General features: G+C 36.1%; 1 protein-coding gene across 1 annotated transcript in view; it reads right to left on the minus strand.

Moving 5' to 3' along the window:
* Positions 1-740: 740 nt before the first annotated feature.
* The window catches only part of LOC134745392 (protein embryonic gonad-like), a 145,519-nt gene continuing 124,793 nt past the window's right edge, over positions 741-21,466 (minus strand). The window contains exon 3 of the mRNA XM_063679431.1: positions 741-3,197. Coding sequence (XP_063535501.1) covers positions 2,292-3,197 — 906 coding nt within the window. The 3' untranslated portion in view covers positions 741-2,291. The remainder of the gene's footprint in view (positions 3,198-21,466) is intronic.

The following is a 21,466-nucleotide window of genomic DNA, read 5'->3' on the forward strand; positions in this document are numbered from 1 at the left end:
GTTGATCAGTCCAGTCTGAAGATTGGGGTTGGTGCAACTGGCAGCTAGAAATGTATAGTATGGTTCATTAGCTCACACTTGCATTAACAGGGTACCTAATGATTCCTCGACCAAGTTTTAGTTGGTTATTACGATAAATATGCGTGTTAATCGAATTTAAACGGTATTGTTGTATTTTGCTTGTTAATATTCCTCCTGACTATTCTTGAAAACGACTAATATACCTATAGTCAAGGGCATAAATATATATACATTCCCAAAGTTTCAAAAATATGTGTGCGCTCTTACACCTTAGACAATAAAGTCGTGTTCACATATTTTTGAGCCATTTGTCTGTATCGATATTTTTGCCTTCGACTGTACTTACATGATGAAATTATGTCAAGCTAAACTTTACCATAGAACCCATTGATCGGCGAACCGTTAGTGAAACTAAAATCGACGTACTTTAAACTCGAGGAAATCAATCGTGCAGCTAGGATATGGGTGACTCCTCATGAGCTAAATACACCCTTTTCTTTCGTTATTGTAATGTTAAATTTAAGTAATATTACATTTAAATCGGTGAGTTTAACCGTATAACTAGCTTAGTGTTAGTATGACTCACGACAGTTTAAATTCGATTACATTTAAAAACGCAGAGTACGCTCATATATGCGTGCTTTAAAGCGTGAATGTAATTTTAATGCATTTGAATACATATTGCTTGAACACAGTCGACAAACCAATGTTTGAAAATAAAACAAAGTAGTTTAAAGGCACTCATATTTATTTTCCTCCAATATATTAAGATTCATTTATAAACGTAAAACTGTAAACATAAAAAATATCGTATCACACAGCAACAACAACTTTATTTCATTCATTAAAATAATTACTTGAGTACAGACAGATTTCACCTTAAAATTCTTTTTAGTTTTTGTAATAAGAAATGAAAGAGGTAACTTTTTGTACATAGTTTTCACATACAGCGGAATAAAAAAAATCGACAGGTTTTTCTTTTTTATTAATTAATTCTAATTTTGCATGGCACCTAATAACTTAATAAACAAAAAGAGAACCAGCCTCAGGAATGTGTACTAATTTGTAAATGAAATGGAATTGTTTACTTATCATAAAAAAGTACATTAGAAATGAGCAAATTCACAAATGGAATGTCTAAAAGTAATTAAAAAATCTCCAACAATCTAAACAAACAACAAAAAGTAATAAAAAACACGCATTAACCTACCTATATAAATTACAAAAAAGATATTACCTAAAATTACAATTTAAAAATGACTCAATACAAACTGGCCTATGTACTAATAAAATAAATATTATAAAAAATCTGTTATCCTAGTTGCAGTTATAATACAAGTCTCAATTAATTTTATTTGTACATTTTAATTTTGAGCTTTTAACTGGCCTCCGTCCCTTTCATTAATTTGCTAAAACTGGTAAGTCAACACTGGCGTTTTAGGATTAACTGGCATTTTAAACTACGATTTATGAGTTAAAAATAAACAAAATAAAGAAAGCATTATTTTTCAGTTAGAGATGTAGTGCACAATTGCTGGCCATCGTATTTTCTGGGTAACGTTCGTATTTGTTATGCTATTTTAGTCAACCTCAATACTTTTTGTACTGAGCCCGACTGAAATAGCACGTTCGTGCGTATCCGTGAAAACACGGTAGAAAATAATTATGCACTACATCTGTAAGGTTTATTACTGGGCTATGACACTGAATGTAGTAAAAATTTATATTAACATGGCAGTGTAAACGTATTTTAAATAAATTTTACCAGTAATTTTATCGTTATAATTCAAATAAAAATATATATTCACTACCTAAAATTACAAAATAAAACATTAGAATTATGGTATTTAGATCGGGTAATCAAGAAAAGAGAAATGTGCAGACTTAATAAATACTGTATGGCAGAGTATTCGTATGAAATAAACTAACTAAAAAGTAAAAACTTAAGTATCTACTTATTATAAAGGAAAATAGCTACATGGCCGTGACCTGTCTTAATATTTAACAATGCAACATAGTTACGTATAAATCAGAGCGTAACTAGTATGAATTTCAACTTTTAATAATTTCACTGACCATTTTTGTCTGCTACGCTAACTTAGAAACGATTTTACCGACGTGTCAGTTCGTTATAACCAAGCGTTTCGAAATTAGGCTTCTAGTCACTTATTACATAGGTAAGTCTGACTTCAATGTACAATTTCAACGCTATAAAATTGCGCGCGACATTGAAATATGGCCCAATTTAAGGCACTTATTGTTTAAGTAAGTTAACCAGTTAAAGGAACTTCTTCCTTCCTTTTCGATACCAAAGACAAGTCTAATGGATTCTTCATAATATCTTTCGTACTGTCCTCACTCATGTCGATACTCAATTCCGGTTCTGAATCGCTCAAATCATCGTTCTTTGGACTACGGTATAGAACAGCCGATTTTATGGACAGGTCGATCGGTTGGTCTTGTTCTATGGCCACTCCGGCTACTGCTGGAGAATGAAGAATCAGGTCACCACCATTGCAGTTCTGCCATGTAGGAATACCGGTTGGTAACGATCGAAGATTTTGGACGGGTTGTAGGTACGCTCCCGTTCTGGTAAAGCTAGGAGTAGCCCCGAAAGGAGACGGTGGAAGCGTAGGTTTTCGTTTTCTGACGTCTTTTGTTTGGCTCCTAACAGCATGTAGCCTGACGTCTTTTTCACTGGAGGGCGAGGAGGCAGGTCTGAATATACTTAGGCCGCTAGTGCTTCGAGAGCTATTATCGTCTTCGGGATCAGCTGATGACGCTCCAGAGTCTGACGGTGATATGCTTTGCCGCGTCACGTCTTCAGTGAATTGGCTCTTCTCTGAGCTTTTGTAATACTCTGCTAAGGCTGCAGCTGGCAGAAGGTTTATAGGAGGATAGGACGTATTCATAGACGAATTAAAGGTTGGAGGCGATTTATTCGTTTGCATATGCTGGATATGCTGTTGCTGCTGCTCTTGTAGTAAGCAGTGGATTTTAAACCAGTTAGATCTCCGGCCGTATCTAGATCCAGATTTTGACATTCCTACTAACAGACATTTTCTTAGCCGGCAGGCCTTGCACGACGTTCGATTCTTCTTGTTTATAACGCACTCTCCGTTGTTCTTGCATTCAGATATCGAAGACAGGTTGTTGTACGTCCGCCCGAAGAACGACTGTAACAAATGAGAAAATTGCAATTTTAATAAACGGAAATTAAGAATCCAATTTGATCGAAAAACGGTGGCTTTAATACGCTTGAAATATCGACTTCCGTTGGAGTCGCATAAGAAGTAGCGATTTATAATCGATACAGTTAAAAGAATCGTCTGTGTGGCAATTCAATTCGTTTGGGTGCGGAATTAAAAATTACATTTTTCAAAAAGTCATCATAAAGAGCGTTGTGGTACTTGTGGTCCGTTAAAATCTGGGTCAACGTGAATAAGGCAGTATCTCACACTTAATATTACAGATGCGAGTTGGCTCGGTTACGTTTTTCGACGTAAGTAATGGCACGCTTACGCGAATTTTAAATAAATTCGGATGTTCCCCCGCTGAGCCTCTTTCTCAATTAAACCCATACAAAAGCGTAAAATATGTGACTGTGCTACAGTTTCGGCTGTGGCGGGTACACTTGAACTAAATAATGGGTTGTCTCGTTATTTCGGCTTATAACGATATTTATTTGCGTTTATTGCTTTGACTCGGTGTTTCGATTTGGTATTTTCAAATGGAAATCCATTTACAAAGTACTTTTTACTCGATATGCGGCACAGAGTTTCATCTAAATTACAGTGTTATCGAAATGAGATTTTCAAATTAGGTTTTTAACTGTGTTGAAATTCTTAAAAACATGTTTTTCTTAACACTTTTACTGTTCCTCGCTTTCAACAATGACATGGGTCGATACGTCCGTGCATTATATGTGATGCATAAGCTTACAGAGTTATCCATTTCTGACGTCACGTAGACGTCACAGAGTTAAAAAATTGAACGATACATTACATGTAATGTACGGACAGTAAAAGTGTTAATTACAAAAAGCAGAATAATACACCAACACGCTATGTTTTTTACAAGTTTTAATAAGTTGAATTTATTTGCGTGTAACAAAATTATAAAGCGTTATAGAAGGACAAAATAAAACATAACGTTTTTATTTATTTAAAAGATATTATCGGTACTAATGGATGTTTAAACGTAGTAAGTATCTACTAAAGTTTCTTATTTCTCAATATCAGACATAATATTTATTGTAAAGAGTATCTTAATGCTCAAATTAAGAGTAAATTGGCGAAAGATAAAGACCATTTCGAGAAAGATAATATTTATAACACACTTGTTACCGGTATTTACGAGATAAGTACGTGCTCTGGTCAGATGGGGGCGTATAAACTGCTTTATTCTAGTTGAGATGATCCCAGAACGTTCAGAAAAGGGTTCTGACGAGAATAGGAAAATTAGTAGCATTCGATTACTTCAACTGTGATTTACAATTTTTTTTCCAGGATAGTATTTTACTTTATTTTTATGATATATCAAAACACGGATGTTGTAAAAAAAAATTACTATATAAAAATAGTTCAGAAACGTATGCTTAAAAACCTCTCAATACTCGATTGAATTCAATATTTTATTAGCTTGATAATTTACATAATTATGGTAAGTTAAATTGTTCGACCTTCCGTTTATTTATTTTTAACCAAACAAATAATTTAATAGGTAACACAATATTTAAAATCTACAAAATCATTTTTAACCCGAAAGAAAAAGTGATTTCCTTTCAAGAAGCAAACATTTAAAATTATTCAAAAGCTCTGTAACTAACATTTCAACGTTATTTCGCTAACGCATGTATGTGAGTCAGTTGATTAGAAATTTCAGATAAGTCCTTCTTCCTTATGGGAGCAGATCAAGTTACAGATAGTGTTCTAATTGAGCGCTTGTTCTGCAGAATGCTGTACGTGACTTGATTTTATTTTGTCAGAACATTTTTTGTGATGACGAACTATGCCATGTTTTACTGGACTACGAATATATCACTTTCCCATTTTTAACTACTACTCTTTAGTATTTTAGACGTTAAAATATTATATTATGACTTAAGTAATATTATATTATTTGTCGTTCGTCAACTCTGCTTGACTATTTGTATAATTAAAAGCTGCACTTAGTTTGCTGTAAGTAAGACTTACATTTGTGTGATTGAAGAAAGTAAATATATTTATTTAACGCTACAACAGAGTACATAAAGAAAAAGAAGACAGATTGCGTATATCCTTAAATTATTATGGGTTCAAAAGTATAGCTCGAATTAGAGTTGAATATTTTTTTACTAAGAATGTTCATATAAATCCCCGAAGATGTGGTTTCAGCACAAAGCGTGAACCAATTTAATATTTTATATTTTTTGTTAATGATAACTGACAATGATTACTGGATACAGGCAATATCAGTTGTCACAACTGTCTGCCTGCTTACTGGATAATAATAAATAAAATAAATATTAGTTAAGCACAGATATCATTACGCCCTTAACGTGATTTCACATACACTATACGACCATAATCTAATCTGACCCAACCTCTTGCAGTAGCGGCCACACACTAGTAATATATTCGTATTTATACAGCTATCACTATTAGATATAGGCAGGTGATATTTAAATGCAGCTAAATTGCCAAATTGAGTAAGCCCTTTGATTTATGGACATGTTAAATAGATACATTGAATAGGGCGAGAATTTCACATCTATACAAACTAGCATTGAAATATAAAAGGGCTTAAATGGATCTGAATAATGTAAACTTACGTCGTTTCAGATAGAATGTACTTAAGTGTAAATAAAGTTATCACGTTCATATACCTGTTTATTTACTTACAACTGAACTGATACCCAATTCAGTATATGAAACTGATAACTTTGGAGTACCTTTTGTTTCTATTGGGAGTAATATTGTAACATGGCAAACCTGCATAGTGCAGCCACCGCGCGCACTGGCCGGCTGTAAAAAAAAAACTAAGCCATTCGCCCGTCTTTTGTTTTTTCTCATAATTTTTCTCTGGGAATTTTGTTGCAAATAACCCACAACTCTGATTACTTATATTTATTTAATGTGACTCCATGCTTATGTGATTTGTGTTAAAAGTATTAATACGATAGTAATACGAGGGCTGCGTCTAATGCAGGTAAAATTTGTATAGTATTAAGTTTATGTTTAAATTAAACCTAATCCAAGTCTTATTTGTACGTCACTGGTTCTTGTAACTGAATGAGGCTTGGGTTAGGTTTCAACCCGGAAACTAAGAACGCACGATTGTTGCAGCCCTTTCTTTTGGTTTAAAACTGAAGACGCATGATTGAAGCTACTTATTTTCTGGATATTCGCTCCTGAAGTTTTTATCTGCTTGCGCCTGGTGAGCCCGCGTAGCCGCAGTTGCTACTACCGCTGCGGAATTTCATCGTTCGGCTCGACGAAGATTGGAAATCGAAAACGTTAAGGCCAGTGACGATATTTTATTGGTTTTTGACTCGTGTACTGACAGAAATTAGTTTAATTTATTGTACATATTTTATTATTATATTGTTTTACTATAAGAACCTAGTTTTCATTTTCTACCGCTCTAGTTAGCCGGCTACAATATATCAGTAGAAAAAAAATGGCACCGGCTTTGTTCAGGTATTGGTTGTTGTATTTATAAATGTTGCTATTGATTTTTCATGTCACTATATGATGTCACTGTAAATGTTATACTGACTTATTTATTTATTTTTATGTTTATATTTCTTTGTTGTTTTAATACTTTTGTATGTTATAGTTTATCACGAATAAATGCGATGATTTCTGAATTCTGACTTGTAAAAGAGCCTTTGAGGACTACTAGCAGAATACATTTTGGGTATTCTGAAATTTTCGTCATTATAGTCGCAAAATGAAGCGCTGGTGGCCTAGCGGTAATTGCGACTTTCAATCCGGAGGTCGCGGGTTCAAACCCCGGCTCGTACCAATGAGTTTTTCGAAACTTATGTACCTACGAAATATCATTAGATATTTACCAGTCGCTTTTCGGTAAAGGAAAACAACGTGAGGAAACCGGACTAATCCCAATAAGGCCTAGTTTACCCTCTGGGTTGGAAGGTCAGATGGCAGTCGCTTTCGTAAAAACTAGTACCTACGCCAATTCTTAGGATTAGTTGCCAAGCGGACCCCAGGCTCCCATGAGCCGTGGCAAAAAAATATGGATAATATGGATAAATTTAATTCCGTATCGGGAAAGGAGAAAGAAAACCCTCACTAACTTTCATCGACGACCCAATCATTTCACTTTACGCAAGGAAAACTTCCGTGCACCGCAAACCAAACAAAGCTCTCAAAATATCACATCCGCATAAAACCGACGTCCATAATGGTTACGTCACAATACATTTTTCAACAATTTTCAAGCCCCGTGACAAATGTCCGTGGAATCCGCGTGGGCGGGGCACAGTTCTCACGGTGAAGGTATCATAAACTATTCTTTCTTATAAATTAGGTACACGGTTTTCTGGCACTGCTTAAAGTCTTAACGTTTGGAAGTTTATAGACGTATCGGTTGGCAGAGGCTTCAGTAATATAATGCTCAAGTTTGTGTAGTTACAGCAAGTATTGTAAAGTTCTGACCTAATAACGTCGCAGGATATGACGAGTTTTTGCATAAATGATCAAAGAAAATTGCACTTACTGATGTCTTCTTAATTTTTGGATAGAGGTGCTTAATATTTTGTTTCCTTCATAATTAGATGAAATTTTATTAATACTATTATCCTTAAATATCCATGACAGGAGATCAAAATTATATTAATTGGGTTATATGCCCTTGGTGGTCAACTGGGCCCGCAGAGCACTGAGCCCACGGGCTAAGTTGACCTTTTTTTTTTCTTTACGGGCGACTCGACCCAAGGGTCAACCCATCCCAGCGGGCTCTGTCTACCATTACTTGCCGCCTAAGAGTCAATTTAGCCCGCGGGATCAGTCTACCATTACTTGCCGCCTAAGAGTCAACTCAGCCCGTACAGTGAGCTGCGAAATTGCATGGAGAAATTTTATTATGAATGAAATCATTGATAAAGTCGCCACTGACGGCTGAGGCTTTAACTTGAAACTACTACACACGACATGTACCAATTGTTACCAATAAATATTTTCATTTTCATTTTACTATAAAATTATCTTTAAGACGATTCATAGCAGACACCTGTCAATTTTCAGACGTGTGTAAATATATTTTTTGGATGATTAAATTACGTAATCGCACCTGGAGCAGTTTTTATCCCAAAAGGCATTCTGTCAAAAGTAAAAGTCCCTCACATAAGGATTGACGGACGCAGTGTCTGACAAATTAAAGTATTACAGTCTGAGGTCGCCATTCACTTTCTATGAACCACGAGGTTAGGATGGGCGGAGATGTATTTGAGGTTAGTTTGCATTGGATGCGCATGCCAAGAAAGTAATGTTAATTTTACAACAGGTCATTATTTTGAAAGGATGATTTTAATAATTTTACGTATAATATATTTTGTTTGTAAAGTAAAAACGCCCTTAAATGAGATTTTAACCACAGACATTATAAATGTTTTTAATTTTTAGGAGCCCAATAAAAATCTGTAGTCTTACATCTGTAGTTATCCTTATTAATAGTAAAAATAAATTTTGCTTTACCAAGGTACCCAATTAAAGAAATCAGGTACTTTTTAATAAAACGAACAAACAATTTTGTACTTATACATCATTTAGTTTAAAAGCCTAGTCAAGTGATTTCGAAATCAATAAACTAATTAAGTAAATATTTGATGACAAAAATATGATGGATTTTGCCCTAGCCCGCAATCAGAAAACTCCACCAAACCTCTTGATTGTAGTAATTTAACCAGTAATTAAGTAATCTGTAAAGTTTTAATCAATTAATTTAATTAATCTTTATAAACACGTTTGTATTTTTGGATATTTTTCAATGAAATAATTTTTATCGTGTCTTAGGTAATTTTATCTTTAAACAAGAAAGAAAAATTACTTGGAACCTTATTAGACTATGCAATTATCCTATAACTATTAAATTAAAATTTAAAAAACCCCCCTATGTCATATGCCAAAAAAACATTTTATGAAAACTAATCGAACTTAAATGTCAAACGTCATACCAATTAACTGAACTCATTGAACATCATCTCCACATCTCGTTGCATGTGTTATGCACAAAAAGCAAACGTTTAATCCTCCGACAATGCCCGGCTACGTTGCGACATGACCTGAAGTGACCCCTTGAGCAACCTGTGACTTATGCTAGTCGGGTATACACAGACTGCCTGGTTGCTAGGTGTGTGCAAGGACGTGGATCAAACGAACTCGCCTGGTGTGCAAATTTTATTTTTCATGTACTTTTTTGTTTAACAAGTTTCGGAGATCTCCTATCCTTTTAAGATATAATCGACTTCATCATTCGCATGCCCTTGTCCCATTCACTTGGGTTCGGCACAGCATGTCTTTTTCTTCCATACCTCTCTATCACACGTCATCTAATCATTCACTTGCGTTCGTTTCATGTCATCCCTCACACAGTCCATCCACCTTTTCCTCGGTTTTCCTCTCCTCGTACCTCCCTCCACATTCATTCTTAATACCTTTCTCGTCACATGACTTTCATCCCTCCGCATCACATGTTCACATGCCCGTACCACGCTAGGCGATTTGCCCTTACTTTTTCTGTTGTGTTTTGTGTAGATATAATCGACTTCTCATAGCATATTTACGTGTTGAACGTAACTAAAATATTGTTAGTTCACCTTCATTAGGCGTAAAGCCAAATAAAAAAATGATCACATTGTACAAGACTTATTACACTTGGTCTAAGTCAATAGGTACATTAACGTTAATTACAGCGCTCAGATAATAATTATATGTATAGGACATTTAAAGGTCTGTATATAGTTATATAGGTCTGTATGACGTACACTATCGTAGAAATTCCATTTCCATAGAATATGTCGCACATTTTTCATAGGCATATATTTGTTCGATCCATTCGGTCGGTGTAGACCCAAACCATTTTTGCAATCTATCTTTTGATCAGAATAACATTTAATTGTGGTTTGCGTGGTTTTATTACTTGAAGTAAATTGCTGGGCTACTTAATATGTGCTTGCGTCATTTCTCTTCAATCTTTATCTACATACTTAGGTGAATAAGACGGTGCTGCTTCGGCCGCGGGAGGAACACGAATTGAAGATAAAACTGCGGATCCCGGCAGAGGGCCTATGACAACGGGTCGGGGGGTTACCACTGCGCTGCTGGCGTGGCGACCAAGAAGATGGCCAACTCTAAAAATTTCGTTAAGGTAATCTGAGGAGGTGGAATCCGGGATTTTTCCACCTCGCTATCGGCCTGGAAGTTATCATGAGGAACCAGCGCGTGGTGTCGTCCTGCACGCTACCTTCGGTGCGTGGAAGGTTCGGATTCGTGAGATTTAGATTAGGATATTCTTGTCCATAGCGCCACAGCGCAGGAAGAATCGCCAGAGGGCCTACCGCGAAACGAAAATATAATCAGTGTTTACCAGCGCGATTGACTAGACTTGAAATCAAAAACGTAAACAATGGGCTCTATCTAGCCTCAGGCGACCCATAGAGATGTCTGTCCCGAAAAGGTAAAAACGTGCTTTAATCCGATTGAATTATGACGTGACCACGTCAAAATGACGTCACCTGATAAATGAGTACATGCAGAGCAAACAATGGTTTAACGTAATGGCGAGTGCCACGGCCACTTGCCGTTCTCACGCTGTAGCTATCAATCCTTATGGTGCGGACTTGGTGTGGCGACAAGCGGAATCGGAGCAAGTCTGTAATGCACTGATTTAAACCGTCACGATTTTTACTCATTATTATTCACAACGACGGATTAAGCGATTAAGTCCCGTCGTGGATAATAATGAAATCTGTATCTGTATGGTTCATGTCTTGAATTAAGCCAGAATTGGCGGTCAAAATAATAGAAAATAATGAGGTTAGATCGGAGGCCTGTTGCAAATATTTAAAATTTAAAATATTTGTAGAAGTGCCTGTCTAATAAATATATTTATATAAATGGTTCTTCTGGGGGCTTAGCCAAGATGTCAATCGTTTGCAGAAAATGAAACAAAACGCTAAGATAAATCTAAATAATGTATAGAAATGATATAGTTTCGTTTCGTTTTGTGAAAACGGATGTCATCTTGGCTAGGCCCCTGGTGTTATGAGTTAATTTATAAAAACGTGTCTTCTATTATATTGAGTAAGTTTTTTTGGATCTTGCAATTCTTTGTTGTAGCGGCACTTATAAATGCACATTGTTTTTCAAAAACTTAATTCATACCTACAAAAGTAGGTACCAAGGTAGTTCTACTAAGTAATAGTAGTAGTAGGACATTAAACTACTTGATAAACTTTCTAAGTGATACACACACACGAACTTGTACGAGTGACTAGTGAATATACTCGTAGCTTCGAAAATAAGATGCTACGGTGAGCATGGTGACGGCTGAGCTTGTTCTGCTTGATTTCGCAGGGCCACTGCCGTGCTCCTAGATAATATTATAGGTGCATAACTATGTAGTAAGTAGTATAACCATGACAACGGGTCAGCCCCGCTCCGCTCGTCGCTCAGTCTATCACCCACCACTCACATAATAGCCACCGCCGCAGGCACTGCGTTGGTAGCGGTGCATCATTCCACCCTGATCGCTCTGACCCATATCCGTTTATCTTTAATGCACATTTGTTTTATTTACAGTAGTGCTAATAATAATAACATCACGACCATCACGCATAAATGTACATACGATTAAATTAACATGATCCCTATCGATTGTATCCAAATGGACAATGATAGGGAATATGGAATAGGGAGTATGGGGAAACTGATAATATATACTTACCTATGTATGCCATATATCAGTTTCCCTATACTCCAAAATATCTGCCTTCTATTAAATAAATGTTTTTTTATGGTCCTCGGTATTTTAAAAGGTATAAAAACTGTGACGTCTATGAATTCTTGAGGAGAATTCATACATATTGATAGTGGATTTAATGATTACATTTTGCCGCTTATGTATGACACGAATATGGAAATTGTTAAAATTAAAATGCCTATGATAACAAAGTGGATTTTATAGAAGGAAAATCCCAAGAAAGATTACACCTGTTTACAATATACTACCAAAAACGCATCAAAAGAAAATCTTCGACACTTAATGCTAATTGAATTTAAATTTAAATTCCAAAATAACGTAAGTCCCCTTTGTTTGACAAGCAATTTTACTGCTAATATGTACGAGATTATGTACTAATTTTTCGTGACTTGGAAAGTTTTGTCAACTATGCGACGGTATGGGCGGATGTTTGTCTGTCCGTCTGTCGTTTTAGATTCCGCTGAGAATTCATAATTAAGTATTGTCTTGTTTGTTTTGTATAATTAAGTTTGTAGTGGGCAGATGAATTTAGGTTAGAAGGTGCAAGAAATTTTATCAAACAGTTGAATTAGCATTTTACAATACTATTCCCAAAAACAGTGTGTGTGTGTGTGTGTGTGTGTGTGTGTGCGTGCGTGCGTGCGTGCGTGCGTGCGTGCGTGCGTGCGTGCGTGCGTGCGTGCGTGCGTGCGTGCGTGCGTGCGTGCGTGCGTGCGTGCGTGCGTGCGTGCGTGCGTGCGTGCGTGCGTGCGTGCGTGCGTGCGTGCGTGCGTGCGTGCGTGCGTGCGTGCGTGCGTGCGTGCGTGTGTGTGTGTGTGTGTGTGTGTGTGTGTGTCTCTTTTTTGCGAAAACTGTTTAAGACCAACAACTAATTGTGACACTTCTTGGACTTGCCATTTCTTCGGGAATTATGTTGGTAGGCAAAGTTCCTCAAAATGAATTGCATAGGGTCGATAATGGGCCCTTGGTGTTGCAGTTGCAGGCGCCCATAGGCTGATGATAAACCGCTTAGACAATATCAGTAGTATCGACTAGGTTTCGAGATATACCTATTTTAGCATTATTAGTCTTGAAGAGATTTAAATCAAAATATGGAAACTAGAACCACTATCACCAGGAGGCGTATTCTGATTGTAATAGCCGGTTATAAATTTGATCTGGATTTGTTATGGGTACCTATGATCTGTCAGGGTCAAAAGTGACGTTTCTAATTAAAGAAATTCCACTTTTGACACTGACAGATTATACCCACAACACGTCCAGATCAAATTTAAAACCTGTTAATACAATCGGAATACGCTTCCTGGTTTGCATTTAGCATTATAAGCAAAAAAAGCGTGACAACAATATACCGCTCTAATTTCTAAATCAGTGTGACTCCCACAACACATCTTTTTCCTCATTTCACGTGATTCTGTGAACTATGACATCATGCCGCATGCGCGTTTCGCGACATTTCTTTGTATATTTAGCCCATTTGCCATCTTTTAGAGTGTTTGCGGTCATTCATGATGTTATGACAAATCGTGATATATTCCACAGACTGGCTCGTAAAGTGCAGATCTCACTCAACTGGTAGAACCAGTAACTTAATATGTACGTTAAATTATGGTATTTTAGGTATTTAGAATTCTGGTAATACAGTATCATGTAATTTAAATATAAGGAATCGAAACGAAATCTATACAAAAAATAAACATACATAATAGTTTTCATTTGCTTGTACAGTACAATTGTCATCAGATATAACAATGAGGACATAATAAGATAGAGCGGAACTGTCATAGTAAATTTTGTAACCGCTGTAAATTCACTGCCATCTATCGACATACTTTAAAACTAAAAATGGAGATTTATAAAAATACGTTAAAATGTATTTAAATATGGATAAATGATTTTTTTATTTGCATTAATTATTTTTATATGATTTTGACCCATGTTCTTCCATTGATATGCGTTAAAATTATAAATAACAAACAAAACCGTCAACGCCCTCTATACGAGACTAGGCCAAAACTAGTGGCGCCCTCTGATCGAGAATCAAATTTTCGTGATTTTCGAGGCACGTTTTTTCCTTAGACTGTATCCATCTATTACGGAGTTATATCTATCTTTGGATATAATTATCCGAGCGGCCGATATGCTCAAAAATATCTGAACAATAAAGGCGTGTTCAGATATTTGTGAGCTCCTTGGCCGCTCCGATATATCTGATGGCGACTGTATGTAGGATATTTTAACTTCGTTTTTCTAATAATTTCTAGGTACATTGTCAACAACCCAATTTAATTTATACCTGTAATTTGTACTGTTACCTAAAATTTCTTAAATAAACCACTTCAAGTTGACGACCCGTCAATGTCAATTTCAATTCAACACTCATGCGTCGTCATTGGATGACATTTCTCTAATTTATACTCGTATAAAATGTGCTTCATCATCTAAACACAATATTGTGTTCAAATTGTCAATGGCAATTAATATCAGTGACAATAAAAATTCTCTTAATGTTGTTAAAACACATCATTTCATTCATCTATATTATTGTAAAACATGCATATTAATCCTAAATGTTTAAATGTATTTAATTTAATGTATTTAGCGCCACTTGCACCATCCCACTAACCCGGGGTTAACCGGTTAAACCGTTAACCCAGTGTCAAATTGTACTGATAACCATGGTAACTCCCGGTTTAACCGGTTAACCCCGGGTTAGTGGATGGTGCAAGTGGCGCTTAGACATTTTTAAATATCGCGTTCACAGAAAGTAAGCTTATATGTATACCTACCCCTATATACATAGCTATATGTATTTAAGTTCTAAATTGAAGCATTCCTGTTTAGCTTAAAATACCGAATAAAATTGCACTTTGAAATAATGTCTCCTTATTTTCAAAATGGTTTTTTTTTATGTATAAGTTTCTATTTTCTTCCAATTTGTACTTAGGCCGCTCCTTCGTAAAGCTAACGACCGTCGGTTTTATTCAATTCATCAAAATAAAACTATTAAATCGTTCTTCAGCGTGATAAGAGCCTATAAATTTATCACCTTTCCCAGTTTGGGCTCTAAATCTCCTCCATAAAGAATACAATACGACACCAGCAGTGTCCGATGACCTGTGCTATAAAAAATGGCCACCATAAGCTCTGCTAACGAAACTAAAAGGTTAGTTTGAGTTAGAAGCGATAGACAATAGATAATATTTGGTCCATTGAACTTAAAGTTGTACACTATACTTTTTTTATTTGGTATTTTTTACGTCATTTCTATTCAGAATCACGAGCTCTTTTGATCCATAGGAGAAAGGGTCCACTTTTTTTTATTTTTTTATTCCGTTACCATTTTTCATAGAACCTATATAACGGTAACGAAATGGAAGGAATGAAAAATGTATGGAAATTGGAGTACGTAATTAGTTCAATTATTAAATTTTCATAAAACTTTGAATTGGTAAGTAGTGTAGAAAAATCTTGTACCTACTACTTTGTGACACCTCGAAAAAACGACGACGACGTAGGAAAGGGCTATTTATGTAAAAATCTTAACCGCTATATCCTATAACTTGTGGCCGCCTAGAAGGTATTTTATCAGCCCGTGCGCGACGGAGATAAACCGTGAATAAACATAAGAGAGAAAGGTATAAAGAAGCTGAATTCATTAACAGATGTGTCCCAACGCTGACGTATGACTAATACTAGCTAGCGGTGAACGGACGTAAAAGGTAATTCGTTGCTATTCTAGATGAAGATGATTTGAAAATGTAGGTAAATGGTGATTTTGAAAACGGACAACACCCTGTAGGCTGTGTTTAAGCGCATAATGTACTAGATACTACGATTTACTTCGCTATATCTTGATACTGATAAGACAAATAAAAAAACCGGCCAAGTGCGAGTTGGGCTTGCGCACGAAGGGTTCCGTACCATTACGCAAAAAGCCGCCAAAAAAATTACGTTTGTTGTATGGGAGCCCCACTTAAATATTTATTATATACTGTTTTTAGTATTTGTTGTTATGGCGGCAACAGAAATACATCATCAGTGAAAATTTCAACTGTCTAGCTATCACGGTTCGTGAGATACAGCCTGGTGACAGCCGGACAGACAGACAGCGGAGTCTTAGCCCTAGCGGAGTTTATACCCTTTGGGTACGGAACCCTAGAAACATATTATTAATATTAAAGTACCTAAACAAGTACTTAAATTCGAGTAGCTACACATCAAACACTATACTGAACTAGATCACAGAACTAGTCGTAACTGAAGGCGCTAGAAAAAGCCTTACATGCAACAAAACTTACTATTAGTGCAATACAAGAACATATTAGTCAAATTAGACTACACGTCAAAAACACTACTTAACACAGCCGTATTAAACAGTAGTTAAGCACGTCTTGTCGTATTAAACTCTCGTTATGTCAAGCGACATGACATGCGACAAAAGTAGGTACCGCCCACACATGGCTGACGCTCATTATATCACGTCCTAGGTCAAAAGGCCGTATGTATATATGAGGCTATTATGATAAAGCAATCTTTTAGCTTAACGAGGTAGTAATACGCTTTTATATAACATGTATTAAGTATGAAGGAGCATCTGGCTATTCTGGATTACACAATCCCCATATATATGTTTAATTTAACAGTAGCCATGAGTACAGTAAAAATGACAGGTTTATTTAATGCTTTAACATGCAAGATAAAAATTAATTAGCATCACACTGGTAAATTGGTGAAAAAATCATATTTGGATTACTACGATTTCTACAGTATATTTTTTTAATACTACGTCGGTGGCAAACAAGCAAACGGCCCGCCTAATTATAAGCGGCCAACGTATGGACGCCTGCAAATCCAGAAGTAAACCTGGCGGCCTAGCCAAGGTGACAATCGCTATCGCTTCGCCATCGAACCGCTTTGTGTCTCTATCACTCTTCCATATTAGTGTGACAGTGACAGGGCCTGGCTGTCACTCCAAAAACACAGCGTGGTCTACCCCAGTGGCTATGAGGTGCATTACAGCAAGTGATAATTTATCTCTTGCTATATCTATCCAATCACTATTTTTTATAAATTAATAAACATGAACTCAGCGTCACAGGTCAAAACAATCACATACTAATTGCAAATAATTTACAAAACAAACACATGCTTCGTGGCTTGTCAAAAGGTCGCGCCCACTCAATGAGTCAACGCGCGCTCATTAGGTCAACGATTTCTGAAGTACCGGGTTATTAATTAAAATCTCGATAAATATAATTTATACATAAAAAAAATTAACCAGTTTTTGAGGTAGATAAAATGGATCTTTAGATAACAAGACGCCTACCTTCCTACCCACACTTTAAAGACCAAACGCAGGAACTTAGTCACAATATAAAAGTCCAGACTTATTCACTCATCATAGGGCATAGGACGCCGTAGGGTTTTTATTTGTTTAAATTACTTCACAAATGTTACTTTGCAATAAATTAATGGTGATGACGGCGTTATCTTCAAAACTTATTCTCCTTATAACTAAGGTAAGTTCGCTCACGTCGTCTGTATACTGCGATAGATCTATACGATTTAGGCTTAGAATGTAGGTATCTTCAAAGATAGATATAACTCCGTAATAGATGGATACAGTCTAAGGAAAAAACGTGCCTCGAAAATCACGAAAATTTGATTCTCGATCAGAGGCCGCCACTAGTTTTGGCCTACACTCGTATAGAGGGCGTTGACGGTTTCGTTTGTTATTTATAATTTTAACGCATATCAGTGTAAGAACATGGGTCAAAATCATAAAAATAATTAATGCAAATAAAAAAAATCATTTATCCATATTTAAATACATTTTATCGTATTTTTATAAATATTTATTTTTAGTTTTAAAGTGTGTCGACAGATGGCAGTGAATTTAGTGGGGTTACAAAATTTACTATGACAGTACCGCTCTAGTATAAGTTACTCTATGGTATCTTATAAGCAAGAGGCTGTTACTGAATCAGTGAGCTTAGGCTCTGTCATCACTTTCCATGAGGTAAATGTGACGTTCGAATGTCAACTTCAGCTACATTACTGTTGTTTTTCCGCCGCTGTATCAGTCAATTTCCTTGATAACGTTCATTTTGTCATTCACTCCATCAAGAAAATTGACAAATGTACTAAGTGGCGGCAACAGCGACGCCGCAACAGTTCCTTTTGCAGCTGCAGTTCACGTCACACCCAAACCACAGAATAGATAATAGTACTACCGTACAGAAAGGAAACTTCCTACAAAACCGAAGTTTGGCAGCGGTTCAGGGTCGAATCATGCTATCCCTTTCTAATATATGGCACTATCCCTTTTGACTTTTGGTTATTTGGCAAATCATTATATTAGCTGTGGTCGTGTACGCAAAGGGACGTCAAGTTGTGCTAACCCTAATTTGCTCGGAGCAATGCTGAGCCGAACGGAGCCGAGTTGGCCCGAAGCGGAGTTTCGCACCCCTGCCCAAACGTCACATTAAGACGGTCAGTCGCTGATCAGTATATTTATAAGTTTCACATACCACATAAGTAGTAAATTCACATTAAATACCACTAAATTTTCTGCTTCTGACCCCAATATTGTTCTCAGCTGTATGCTGTATAAAATTGATTTACATCAAACACAAAACCATATGATCAAATCGGAGAACGTCACGGTCCGCCCACTACCACGCAACTCATTAACTTAACGACTGTTATGCCACTTGACATGCCGTAAAACCGTCGCGATTATCATCCGAATTGATTTTTACTGATAATCAAGATTTACTGACATTTCAGTCAGTATAAGTACGTACGAGACGTTAGAATTGAGTCTAATTTGAATTAGAAATACGTTGAAAATAGATGTGTTGAAATTAATGTACCTATATAATTCAAGTACCTACGTGGTAGATTAAAATTAGGTAGTATATAAATAGGTAGGTACTACGTAAACGAAATTAATAACTAGCTTAAATCTAAAATAGGCCCTTGAGGCATTGTACCAAGGATGCTGGCGGCATTTCCCCGCTGTATCGCAATGCTGATACGTTGTGCGAGAAAGCCGCCAGCTCTTCGGTCACCAGTTACGTCAACCAGACGCTTCGCGATTTCTGCAAACAACTTATGCGCGCTGGGACCCCATGGACCTAGAGTTTCAACTCCAAATGGAACGAAATGATACTCTCTACCGAGGCTCTTATATTTATTACGTTTATTCAAGTTATATTATGCTCTTAAGAAATTCCAGATGATAACTTTCGAGACAGTAAGTAGTTTGAATTTTCTTATAGGTCTGCTGAGACTAAATGTGACGTTATACGGGAAAAGGTACCTTATAGCGTTCGGCGCTTACGTCAGCATAAGTGCCTTTACCCGTGGAACGTCACAAATATAAAAGAAAATGAAAAATGTAAGTTTAAATTTGTAACTACAATATACATATCACGACTCAAGATCCTGAGCTAGAAAGGGTGTTAGACAGTTTACGTATTTTTTTTTTAATTTAAAAGGTAACGGGAAAAAATGCCGCTTCAGGCAATTTTTCCAGTTTTCCTTTGTTATTTATTTATTTCTACACTGCGTATAGCTAATGCATGTATATCACAGCACTTGTTGTTATTTGCATTTTTAAAGTTCTAAAGTATGTCTCTAGTCTACTTTATTTTTTAATTTAAACTTTTTAGTACTTATCGTTTGCAGATGTATCTGCTTGAAAAAAAAATTAGTTTAATTTAGGAATGTATTTATATATCCAAAGATATGGAACAAAGAGACATACTGTGACTTACGTGTATGTACGTGTGTGAGCGAGTAGTGGTTCTGTCATAAATAAATAAAAACGTCATGCAAATTGATACAAATTCGTCGTAAAATGTAAGAATACCGAATTTACTTTTAACACCTTATCAAAGAAACATAAAAGTTTACTCAGATAAACCTCGAAACAAATAATAATAAAGATAAAAAATGTATGTCGAATGATAAATAAACAAAATTAGGATATAAAAGTCACAGTTATACAGATCTAAAGTTACATAAAAAGCACAGATGTTCAGGAACACAGTAAAAAGGTTACCATAAGTAAGGTGTTATCTTAACGATGCTTAAGCAAGTTAGAGGCGGGTCAGGGTGCATAAGAGAAGCGATAAGCGAGAGAGATTAGAGAATGTGCATTTGTACAATATTGCACATTAATGTTGATCGAGATATAAGAAGGTATGTATTGTTTAAAAGTGACAATATAATTAAAGTCTAGCCAAAATAATTTAATTCCGATATTACATAAAAACCCGTCCAACGATGGAGTTAAGTACTTCTAGGTCCACGGGGTCCCAGCGCGCACAAGTTGTTTGCAGAAATTGCGAAGCGTCTGGTTTACGTAACTGATGACCGAAGAGCTGGTGGCTTCCTCGCACAACGTATCAGCATTGCGATACAGCGAGGAAATGCCGCCAGCATCCTTGCTACAATGTCTCAAGGGCCTGTTTTAGATTTAAGCTAGTTATTAATTTCGTTTACGTAGTATCACTGTATATATTATCTTGTATGTGAATAAAGAGTATTTTCAAAGTAGGCCAAGCAATAAGAAGGTATAGAGGGAAATGCAAGGAACACAATTTATACGAACCCCCGATTTATACGAACACGATACCAAACCCGGCCTAGAAGCTTCACTGATGTAGATAATCAAGATAAAAATTACAGCCCTAAATAAACCTTCAAGAGCGGATATCTCAAAAACTATACAAGATATCGAAAAACTTGACTTAATAAAACTTGTAACAAATTAAATCTCTTTTCATTTTGTATAAGTGGCCAAGTCGCTCAGACGCATAGTTTCCGAGATATAATCGAAAAACCGAAAAATGGAACCTTCAAAACCCCCTCTCCCCCCAGCACCAGGGTTACGGCCGGGGACTTTTGATATGTTCACCTCCTAACTAGTCCAAACAAAGCTACGAAGTCGAAAATTGTGTTCCAAGCATTTCCCTCTATAACAATTTTTGGGCATTCATTTCCTGGCCTAAAGTACTACTATAAGTAGAAATATATATATATATTATAAATAGAATACCAAATAAAAAAAATTGTTGAAAAATAGTAGCCAGACTAGTTTAATAAGAACCAAAATCGTAAGTTCTTGTCAAGTACTGCCTTTCTCTCTGAACGAGAACTGCAATATAAAGTTTTAAGTATATAATTTTAATATTGTCTTCAGATAACGCGATACTTAGGTATTCACGAAAAAAACTATTTATACGGATTATATAAATTATTTCAAATACATCCCCACGTTTCTAACGGGTGACCGAGGGAAAATATATTCAACTCTGTCAAAATTAATAATTGCCTATAAAAACGACTAATTTTTTATCGTATTTAATTGTAAGATTTGAAATTAGCCACTTAATTAATATAACCGATGGTAATCGCGGCTTCCATTATGTAATCTTTTGAGCGACTC

The sequence above is a fragment of the Cydia strobilella genome, chromosome 11 (assembly GCF_947568885.1).
Source record: "Cydia strobilella chromosome 11, ilCydStro3.1, whole genome shotgun sequence".
Taxonomy (NCBI): domain Eukaryota; kingdom Metazoa; phylum Arthropoda; class Insecta; order Lepidoptera; family Tortricidae; genus Cydia; species Cydia strobilella.